The sequence below is a fragment of the Plasmodium vivax genome, chromosome 1 (genome assembly GCF_000002415.2).
Source record: "Plasmodium vivax chromosome 1, whole genome shotgun sequence".
Classification (NCBI taxonomy): domain Eukaryota; phylum Apicomplexa; class Aconoidasida; order Haemosporida; family Plasmodiidae; genus Plasmodium; species Plasmodium vivax.
In genome coordinates this window covers 88,822-100,305 of record NC_009906.1, presented here as the reverse complement: position 1 = coordinate 100,305, position 11,484 = coordinate 88,822, and the positions used below count along the sequence as shown (strand labels likewise).

General features: G+C 44.5%; 1 protein-coding gene across 1 annotated transcript, besides 10 other annotated features; it reads left to right on the top strand.

Annotated features, from left to right (window-relative positions):
- Positions 1–705: 705 nt before the first annotated feature.
- Positions 706–733: a microsatellite.
- A 198-nt stretch (positions 734–931) lies between these two features.
- On the top strand, positions 932–10,573 carry PVX_087740 (hypothetical protein, conserved). Its single transcript, XM_001613359.1, has one exon. The coding sequence runs from the start codon at positions 1,284–1,286 to the stop codon at positions 10,290–10,292; it is 9,009 nt and encodes a 3,002-aa protein (XP_001613409.1). The 5' UTR covers positions 932–1,283; the 3' UTR covers positions 10,293–10,573.
- Positions 5,831–5,861: a microsatellite.
- Positions 6,084–6,111: a microsatellite.
- Positions 6,698–6,729: a microsatellite.
- Positions 8,609–8,629: a microsatellite.
- Positions 9,122–9,211: a microsatellite.
- Positions 9,767–9,790: a microsatellite.
- Positions 10,075–10,110: a microsatellite.
- Positions 10,123–10,144: a microsatellite.
- A 781-nt stretch (positions 10,574–11,354) lies between the features above and the next one.
- Positions 11,355–11,383: a microsatellite.
- Positions 11,384–11,484: the final 101 nt, after the last annotated feature.

The window sequence follows — 11,484 nt, the reverse complement described above, 5'->3', positions numbered from 1 at the left end:
GGTTGGAGAAAATGAGATGGACTGCAGTTCTATATTCGCTCCCCTCCACATACACATACGCCTTCGCTTTGGAAGTGCTGTGTTAACGAAGGAGGGTCTACCTTCCCACCAAGCGAAAATGTACACATCTGTGTATGTACACAGATATGCAATCGTAGCTAAGTAGAAAGTTATGGAGAAATTGTCAAATGGGCTGAGGGGTGACCCCCAAGAGGGTAAAAACTGTTCTAAACGTAAAGGAGGTAATATCAATTTTGATCGGGGCCATTTCGCGCCTGATTGGGTAAATAAACTTTACATCCCCATTTGGCCAAATTGTAGAAAGGGTCCTTTACGCGCAAATAAGTGTGAACATAAAAGAGAAAAACGGACCAAACGTGTGGCCAAACATTCGTATCCTTTTGTTGGCCCTTTTAACAACTGCAAGAAATGGCAGCTGCGTGTGGGGGGGTGAGTAGCTCCCCTAGGAAGCGGTACGAACAGGCACTTTCACAACTTTGAACAATTTGCGTTTACATAAATTTGCAAGATGAGGGGCCTTTTTTTTTTTTTTTTTTTGTTGTACATTTAGGCAATCACACAACGGTGTCATGTTGCTACATTATGCACAGCAACATATGTGCCCCTCCCACGTGAGTTGCGGTCCAACGGGTGCAAAAGCGAAGGCGGAAAAATTAAAGCTTCACTGAAAATGCCCGTGAGTGGGAGCACTGTGCCATGTGGTATAGGCATCTCCCCATCGGTGAAGCAAGCGCAAAATTGGGGGCATATAAAGAGAGAAAAAAATTCCCAGTAAGGTACTCCCCATTTGGCGCAGCATGCACGACGGGATGAAGGAAGAAATGGCAAAAGTGAAAAAAAAAAAATAAATGCAGCGAATATGTATACCGCCACTCGGATGTATAGGAAATGCCGTTTTTTTTTTTTTTTTCCCCCCTTTTTTTAGTTACAAAAATGGGCATTATAAGATAACAAAATTGAAGAGCTATCATACGCGCGGGGCATATGCATAAACGCGTATACACGAATAGGCCTACATGCACCCTATGTGCTGTACGAGTATGCGTACTATAGCAGAGTGGATATCCCACTTCCCCACCGCGGCGACTTTGAAACGGTCCGGGTGGAACGAAAAGAAGTGCCACTGCCGAGAAAAGGGCATTTCTTCACGCGTTACGCATTTGTGCTAAAGTAAGGTAGTCGCCTCGAACGGCGCTTCGAACAACTGGGCAGACATTTTCTTCCCAGCCCATTTGGCTGCAACTAGAGGACCACGTGCAAATATGAACGAAAAGGAGCAAAAGAGACACGCCAAAATTGTAGAAAGCGTAAAGTACACGCAAAATGAAAATATCCTTTTGGAAAATTTAAATGCAATTTGTCAAAATGAAGGAAAAAGACAAGACAGCCACGTAGTGATACAACTTATCGACATATTCTTAGAGGAAAATAATTACTCGTACAATGAAAATGTTTTGTTTAATTATAACCTTTTGAAAAGGAACAAGGAGTTACATTTAAACGCGGAAAGGAAAAATAAATCGAAATTTAGCAAACAGTATAAAATATGTGTGAAGAATAAAAACATCGAAAAGGTGAATGAAGAAGATGCTTACTATTTTGCGTTGAGGAAGAAAAATCTGTGTACCTTTAGTCGCGAATTTGTAAATGCCAAAAAAATTATTTTTCAGTTCATCTGCAACAGTGTGTTGAAGGGATGTGTACATATAAATTATTTAGTTGATAAAATTTACGTAGATTTTCAAATTAAGAGCAGCAAAAATGGGGTTACTCCACAGAGTGGGAATTATGCCAAACATCTAATTTGTAATGACGATTTGGTGAACATCCTGATCGAAACGATCTTCACCCTTTTTGTAAGAAGCCTACATGAGGAGCATGGCGAGTCCGATGATCTGGAAGAAGAAAAAAAAAAAAAAAAAAAAAACTTTCTTCATAGCCATAGTGATATTCAAAAAAGCTACCTGATGCATTCGAAGGAGCAGAAGGTCAAGGATGAAGCTCACGACGTGGACGATAAGAACATCAATTTGGTGAACATTTTAAAAAAACTAATCACCATTGATAAAAGTTTTGTCAAAAATGTGTTTTATATTTTTTTGAAGAATGTAGAAAAGGACAGCTTTGAAAAGGCGCCCATAAATGAAGCCGAACTGTACGCACGCCTTGCGAATATGTTTAAAGAAATTATTGCCTACTGCGATGAATTTGAAATAGGCACTGTGTACCACATACTGCTGAATAACGAGATGGTACGGAGGAACCGGGCCCTCCGCACGTACGTCGTGGGGCTGTGCATCCTGAACCTGCGCAATGTGTATAACGCGTACAACCTGGAGCTCTGCATGGGCATCGTTTGCGGGAAGCTGCGCTTGGAGGAAGCGGGCGGTGAAGAAGCGAGCGGTGAGGAAACAGACGGTGAAGAAGCGGATGGTGAAGAAGAAGACGGTGAAGAAGCGGGTGGTGAAGAAGAAGACGGCGCCGTACCCAGCGACGAAACCTCCTGTGATGAACTGCCGGACGAAGAAAGGACGAAGCACCTGGTCCTGTTTCTCCTCATATTTGCCCTCAAAATATACGACATCAGTTACCTTAACGGGTGCGTGCAGGAGCCGCTGCAGAGGTTTCTGCGATTGCTAAGGCGAAATGTGCTTTCCTTAAAGGACATATTTCACCACGTGTTAAAAACGATCCTATTTTTTCTCATTCTGGTGTTTCACAATTTAAACATTGACAAGAATGAAGCGGTGATGTACATTTTGGAATGTTTAGATATACTGCTTGAGGTTTATTACCCTAATGGGGTGTTCCTCGGGGGGAGCGATGCGCCGTCTAACATACTAGGTGAAGGCACTACGAAGGAGGGGGGTAATGAGGACGCCCATAAGGCGTGTGAAGAGCATAACTCGGTTGGAGGTGCAAATGATAGGGACCCATTCTGCTGTGAAGCGGAGGGGATAACAAAATCGAAGCGAGGTGAAAGAGAAGCTTATACTAATATGAGCGAAGTGGAGGGAAGTGGCCTGAAGGATGACAGTTCAATCCGCTCCAAGTGGACCCCCCACCAGATGAACCTTTTCCAATTTAACGTCTCTCCGTTGCTCCTATGTTTAACGATTCCTATTCACCTTGAGTACAACCTTAACCAGAAGAGCGAAGAAAATTCGAACGGGGTCAATCGAAGAGTTATGGAGACCTCGAGGAGGCTGAAAGGTAAGTGGGTTACGTTCTTCACAAATTATAATAACCACTTTTTGGGCTACTTACGGAGGAGAGACATGGGGATGGCCCTCCATTTTGACGATGGTGTTAGCGGACGAACCCCCTCAACACTGTTCCACGGAACGAAGTGGAGGGGGGGAAACCACCTCAGCATAATGGAAAACATAATGGAGGAGGTGAACTACCTCACCAGTGAAGCAAACAATTTAACAAAAGAAGACGTTTTGGAAGTCCTCTGTGTAAATAACATTTTATTTTATCTGCACGAGGTGTACGTCCACATCGATCTGATTTATCTGAAGCGCTTCTTCCAAATGTGCGAAAATGATAAGCAAACATTTCGATGCCTAGATGTGGTGCGCGCAAACCGAGAGTTGCTTGTGCTCTCCAAAATGAACACAAAATTGTGCATTAACACTTTTGAAAATTTGAAAAGTGAAAAAATATCGAAAGTGAATTTTGTGTACATCAATTTGTTGATGCTGTCCCTGTTTGAGGCCAATTTGTTTTACGTTTTTAAATTTATGTCTCATTACTGTTTGATAAATTCGTTTGACTTGTTGAGGTTTATTCCTGCTTTGCTTTTTGTGTATAAGATGTCTTTCTCGAGTTGCGCAGCTCAGGGGGGGGGCTCTTCCCCCCCAGGTGGGTCTGCTCCCTATGGCGAGTGTCCCCCTGGTGAGTCTTCTCCCCGGCATGCGTTTGTGCTGAGGAGCCTCATCCTGCACGTGCTGACCAAAATCGGATGCAGCGATAGGAACATCCCAGTTGTCTATAACTGCATTTCTATTTTGCTGAACAGTGGGAGTGCCCAAGAGGGGGGGGAGGAAGGCTTGTCAGTGGGCCCCGCTGAGAGGTTAGCTCGCCCCACCGACGATGGGGTAGAAGCAGATGTACAGAAGGGAGGACAAAGGAGAGGACACTACAATGGTAAAATGGAGGGGAGCCTTTCGGACCAAATTCTGTTCAACAAGTTGTACTTCCTACACTGCTACGACAAATTAGTGGACGTGAACGAAAATATAATCAGCAAATATTTCAAGTATGTGGAGGGTACCTTCGAATTGGCTAGCCACACTAGGAAGGATGGCTTCGATGTGGAGAAGAAACAGATCATCCGGAAGAGCAGCAAGGGGGGGAAGCCCCCCCCAAACGAACCACATCAGAAGGATAGTAGTAACAAGGGGATCACCATCGACTGCATGACGGAGGAAGATGTGGGCGTCCTTTTTGACTTAAAAAATGTGCTCATCCTGCTGAAGCTGTGCAGATTTTACAACGTTAGCAATTATATCAACAGCATCATAAAGATGATAAACTCCTTTTTTAAAAAATACAAAAGTGGGAGTTCGCTTCAGGGGTATGTTGGCAAGCTCCAAAATGGCATTATCAAAATGAGCATACTAATTTTGGTGATCCTCTCGATGAAGAAGTACATAGAGTTTGAAATTATTTACAATTTGCTGAAGAAGAACTTTTTGAAGAGCGCGGTGGGCAGTGGAGGGAACGGCGGGGCAGACATCATCTGCTCCGTCATCTCCTTCACGAGGCACTACATCAGGCACATGATTTATGACAAGGAGAAGCTGTGCGCCGAGCAGTATGATATTCTCTACCATACGAAGCTGAAATATATTTTTAAGGACTTTTACAAATTGCTCGGCGTGAACAATGAGGGTGTCTTGGCCGAGATTGTCAACGTCATGTCGGTGGTTTACCCGGTGTACCACCAGCATTTTGATGTGAACGCACAGGGGGGTAGTGGCGGCGTCGGTGGAAGCATCAGTGGCAGCGTCGGTGGGGCTTTATTCGAACCAGGGGAAGGCGGGCCAGAGGATGAGGCCCAGTATATAGCCCATACAATTAGCAGCAGCGGCGGCGCCATGTATAGTGGCAACCCCGGGGTGTGCGAACTGAACGTGCAAGAGAAAAAGAACCTGCTGAGTCTCTTCTTCGACAAGAACTTCGTGCACGAATCTTTTGTGAAAAGCGGGTCGCAGCAAAATATTTATGAGAACATACAGAAGGCCATTTTGAAGGACGAAATGGACAACCTGTCCCTGTACAATTTGAGGAATGAAAATAGCAGCAATAGCAACCACCTGGTGAGGGTCCTCTACAAGCTATTCAACTCAAACATTAAAAATGACAAAATTTCTAATTTTAATTATTATGTGAAGTTACTTCTCACCGATAAGTTTCAACACCTCGGGGAGATCATTTCCATTTTGAAGAACTTGCCCTTTTTTCACGTCCACTACGTTTCTTTCTTTTTCTACGTGGTGAATTGCTTCTTCGAGAAGATGCGAAGGAAGTTTGACGCTGGGGAAGAGTTCATTCTGCACGTACAGGGGAGAGCGGCTGAAGAGGAGGTCCCAAAACAGGACAGATTTAGTGAAAAATCGAAGGGGGGTGCCACCCCTCCGGAGGCAGCCAAAAAAAGAGTCACATACGAACTTATCTGCAACAGGATGTACGAAGAAATAAAGCAAATCATAAGCGAGGATAACCTGAACGTGTATGTGTTTTACCCCGTATTGAGTATCCTGTGCAAGCACAACAATGACATTAACGAGATTTTAAATTTCTTCTACGAGCGAATTGACTCGTATGTTAAGGACAACGATAGCAAGTTGCAGGGCAACAAGAACGAAGTTGTTTTGATTTTTCTTTGCCTAAATTATATTCACACGAGCGTTTCTCAGGTTCCAAACTTTTATTCGTTTCTTACGAACCTGTTGGGTGAAGTGGCCGACCGCAAAGTGAGGAACGTTCTCCTGCTGTGCCTGAGTTCCTGCTGCTACTACACCAATTTGAGCGGCGTGGAAATTTCGACGATTCTGGCTCTGCATAGGAGCGTCTTGAGCAGTGGCGACGGGATCAACTTGGCTCACCCCTCCGTGGGCGCCAAAAATGGGGACAATGACAGTGGCAGCGGCAGTGGCAGTGACATGGTCAGGGATAATGCGCAACACGCCGCTGACGAAATGGAACCGCGCGACGACGATGAGAACAACCTGCATTTCTTCCTCTCCCTCGGGAACCTCTGCTTCTACCTGTACAAGCACTACAACAGCTACACGTTCGACGAGACGGTCAAAGGGTTTTACGACGCTTTGGTGAAGTCGCTACAGAGAAGAGTCGATAACGCGATTGTCCCCCTGGCGAACGTTATGATGTACCTTTACATAAAAAAAGTGATCGACGTGCACGAAATGATGAGCACCTTCAAAATGGTGGTGATCAGTCTGCGGAGCGGCCTCGTGTACGATTCGAAGTACGTCGTTTATGGTCTCTGCTCCCTCTACCGCGTCTTAACTTTTTATTACAAGAAAAATTTTGACTTCTTTGTGTGTGAAGAGAGTCCCTTGGGGGGGGAGACACGTAACGATTTAGACGTCAAGGGAGATGGGTGTGGCACAAACCAAAGTGAAGGGCTCAAAGAAACGATGCAGTGCCTATCGCGTAGGATGCACGAAATGATTGTATGCTACTTTGAAGAATTGGACGATAAGAACGTGAGCCTCATTTCGTATTGCAATTTGATTGGGATAAGAAGCCTGGGCGTGGAGAGCATTTCGGCCGACTACTTCCATTCGAACGAATGCTCCAATATGACCATTTTGTTTATGAACAGATTTATAAAAAAAGATTTCGAAATTAAAAAGTGCGTAAGTGCAACGAATAACATTTTGGCCTGCACGGAATCGGAGGACGAAGGGGAGACCATCCACGGCGGGGGTAGTTCCACGTGGAGGAGGAAAAATGTGAGAAGTGGTGGTGTGGGAAAAGAAACCAGCACTTGTGCAGAACAAGACGCCAGTTTGTTCCTTTATCGAAATGATAACTACAAACTGAATAGCGACATTATAGTGAACGACCACGGCACCATTTTGACGCTGATTTATCTGTTCTGCTATAAGTACTATGAAGAGGTAGATAGATCCCTCATTAGGGTGGACAATTTGGAGAAAAAAAATATGCTCTACCACGTCTATGCGAACTTGCTGAGGGTGGAAAATTACATAAAGGGGTTTTTAAAAGGGGGGAACTTCCTCGACATTGACGCAAACTCTTTTGAGAAAGATAAAGAGTATGAACAAGTTAAGTTGCATATGACGTGCCAGATGGAGGGGGGAGATGTGGAGTCCCTACACCTGTTTGGAACGGAACTGTTTGACCATTTGGGAAGCTTCCTAAAAACGATGAAGCTCATAAATTATGTAAAGTTAGACGTCCAGATAAAGGACGCCGTGCTAAACATATACTCCTATGTAACCAAAATGATAAAAATCTTTTACATCTTCCTCCAAGTGATGATTGAAAAGGTTACGCAAAATGTAAGCGATAACATGAAAAGGTATTACGCAGTTTATGAGGAGTTCATAAGAAGGGTGCAAATTTTATACGAATGTAGAGTCAGCGTATTTGAATTTTTCTCCCTTTTTAGCTGCTTTAACAATTCCTATGGCCACATTTTCTGCAACTTCAGCAACTACTTCGAGGGGTTTAGCACTTATGAGAAGTATATGTTCGTTAAGTGCATTACCAATTTTAAGCGAATCAAAAAGGAAGAAATTAAGTTTGTCTATTTGAATGTTTTAAAAGGGGCGAAGTTGTTTCATGAGGACTCTTCTTTGTGGATCTACGCCATTTCGATACTTAACATTTTGCTCAAAAGGATTTACAAAAGTGCCAGGGGAAGGGGGAAAGTCGAGGGGGACGCGGAGAAGAGTTACTATGACTTGGGCTCCTACGTCAAATTTGCCTTCGTCGCCGTTTTTAACGAGACGGTGTTGGCTCGCTTCAGGGACAGCTACTACGGTCACCACTCTGTGTATCAGCGCCCGGGCGAACAGTACGAAAATTACAACTGCTGCAACTACCACTGCCATACGGGGGGGGTTGCAGAAAATGGCGATAGCTCGCCCAACTGTGACAAATGGAAAGATCGACTTCGTTGCGAAGACCCCACGGGGAGAAGCACACGGGGGGGAAGACACACCAGTGCCACCTGTCCGAAGAACCCCCCGTACGTGGACGTCCCCTTCAACGTCATGCTGTGCATAGCCGACTTCCTCGCCCACCTCTGCAAAATAATCATCAAAGAAAAGCTAGACGAAGAAATAGACGTGGATGAACTTTTGAAAAATTTCCCCGTCCTCATTCAGGGGTACGTCATGCTAAAATTGAGGGTATCCTTCAAAAGGTTAAATTTGATTAAAAATAAAATCCTGTTTTATGAACCGAAGGGCCATTTTACATTTAAGGAGAGGCTACAGGACTTCTACTGTGCCCAGGAGAAACTCCGAAATGGGGAAAGAACCATCTCGTTAACATTAGATGATGAGAAACTCTTCCACTTTTTCCACCACCTTTTTTGGGTAAAGGAGTGCATCTCCTTAGCGTACATATATAGTCACTTTGCAGAGAAGCAGAAGATCCTGGACGGCCTGCTGCAAATGTGTAGTGTGTCTCAGGTTAACAAGGACTACCTCTACGTTGTGGTTACTTCCTTTGTTCTGTTTTGCATGAAGTGCAAGAACAGTTCCTTCCTCTTGAATAATTTCATGTACAATTTTGGCCCCCTCAGCGAGGTGAGCGGCTTATTGGGGGAGTTTTTATCCGAGGGGGAGGGCGTGCCCTTTCCGTTTTGGGGCGGCGAGGCCAAGCGGGAGGACCTGCCCAGTGAGCGTGGCGAGCATAACGATCATGGTGAGCATATCGAGCATGGCGAGCACAGCAGGTTGGTTTCAATCGCGTTGGATTCCGGCGGGTTACATTCTACCAAATTGTACCCACATGGTGACCGCTCTACGAATAGTCACACCAGTAAGGGCATCCCTGGGAACGGCACCACCAAGGGGGGAAGCACCCCCCCGAAGGATGTCGAACTTGCGAAAATTCTTTTCATCATCGAGGAAGAATTCGTAAGGACGAAAATGAGAAATTCGTTTCGAAAGAGCACACACACACAGCGGACGGAAGACAACAACCTGCTACATGAATTATTTTTAAAAAAAGATATGTTCTTTTTAAAAAAATTGGGAATATTTTACATGATAAAAAATAATGAACAAAGAACAAAGTTGCGGGGAAGCTACAACAAATTGATTTCGCTTTTTTGCAAAAAAGAAAAACAAAATTTGTTTATCAAACCGGGAAATATACGCAGGGGTGGAAATGATGCGGATGACATTGCCACGGGGGGATATACCCAAGACTTTGTAGATAACTCCTACATGAACGTGACCTTTTTTAACTCCAATGTGGAGGAGAATGCCTTCATTTCGGGGGAGCGCGAAATCTTCACCAAATATTTGAGCGTCCCTCTATGTATGAAAGATGTTTTTACCTTTTTCGAATTGAATTTGAATAAAAATATTTTGACTAGTAGTTACAACGAACTGTTTGGTGAGCGGACTACCCGCGATGGGAAGAAAACGGACGGCGCGAAGGAGTCGGACAGTGATGAGGCGAACGTGGACGACTCCAGGGGGGGTAAGAACAGGCACGATGACGATGCGCCCCCATTTTCAGACCTATCAGATGATGACGAAGACGAGAAGGATGGCGATAGCCTTAAGCATAACAACAACCATAACTACAACCACAACGATGGTGGGCAGAGCAACGATATGGAAAAAGCCTCATTTATGGAAAAGCAACGGAAAAAAAAAAAAATTTTACTCTACGATAGCACGCTGCTGAACTATCTGAGCAGCAAATATTATTCCGTTAGCAATTACGAACTGTACATAGTCCATATGGGGTTTATCGGAGAGGATGTTCGGGAGGCGTTGTTTGAGGGAAGCGCCACCTCCAACGGCGGTAACAATCACCTTCGCAGAAAGAAGCTGACAGATAGGCTCGCTAGGCAGTTCGCCCTCCTGCAGACCTTTTTTAAAAATTTAAGTTTCTTCTTCATGACCTTCCCCAAGGGGATCGTTTTAAACAGCTCGGAGTACTTCTTCCCCGACAACAAAAGCCATTTCGTACAGAAGGTGATAAGCTTCTTGTGGCAGGAGTACGTCAGCAAGTATGGGTGACGGCGGGGGGGTTCTCCTGGTTGCGCGCAGAGCAGGGGGCCACCACGTGCACGCGTATATACATATGTGCATATATCGATACGTACACAAGCGCATATATTCATATGTACATATATTCATATGCATATATATGTGGAGCTCCCATCTCTGGGCTGCGCCCTTTTGTGGAGTGCCACCCCATGGGCCGAACTTTTCCCACCGACGCGGAAAATACCACTCTTCCGCAAAAGGGTGCGCAAAAAGTGCGGGTGATAGGGTGATGGGGTGGTGTAGTGATGGGGTGGTGTAATGATGGGGTGATCTCGCTTTTTCACGTTTACGTATGCCCATGCGTGGATCGACTTGGGAGGGGGTGCGCAAGGGGGACCTCCACATGCCTACACGTTTGTGCTAGCCGTATTCTTCGAGAAGCGCCCCTTTGTTGCAGATTCGCTGTGCACGTTTTTGCGCCCAATTGGGGCCCATTAGATGCCCAGTTGGATACCCACGATGCCCCTTTTTTGCACGCACCCCTACTTGATGAAACGCTTTACAAAAATGTGGAAAGCACGTAAAAAGTTTTTTATTTTATTTACAATTTTAAATAAGTATTTTGTTTGGAAAACTTATACATCAGGGCATACGCAAATGCAAATGCAAACTCAAACGCAGGTGTATTCCTTTTTTTTTTTCCATATGCACGTATGCACTTTTTTTTTTTTTTTTTTTTTTTTCAAATGGCGACAAGCCAACTGGTACCGGCAATTTGGTAGATCTTTCTGTTGTTGCGCGGATCGGCACGACGCCACGGGAGGCGGAAGCCGTCACAAATAATCACCATCACGTTTTCACTCCTACGCTGGAAAAAATAGCTACGCTTCCGCAATTGGCCAACTCCGCATAACCAGCTAATCAAAGCGTACAAAACCAAGTGAACACTTTTTTGCAATTATGTTTGAAGCCATTTGAATGCTCGCGCATCCAAGTAGTATATATATATTATATACATAAATGTACGTTTATTTTTTTTTATTTTTTTTTGTGTTTTTTTTTTAATGTTTCCCATTTTATGTTTATGTACAAAATGTACGTTTGGGGGATCCCCATTTGCTCGTGTTTGAAGTGGAATCTTCTGGAACCCCAAATAAGAGGGCCTCCTCTACAGAACTTATGCGAATGCGTAGCACCCGCATCATCCTATATGTGGGAGCAT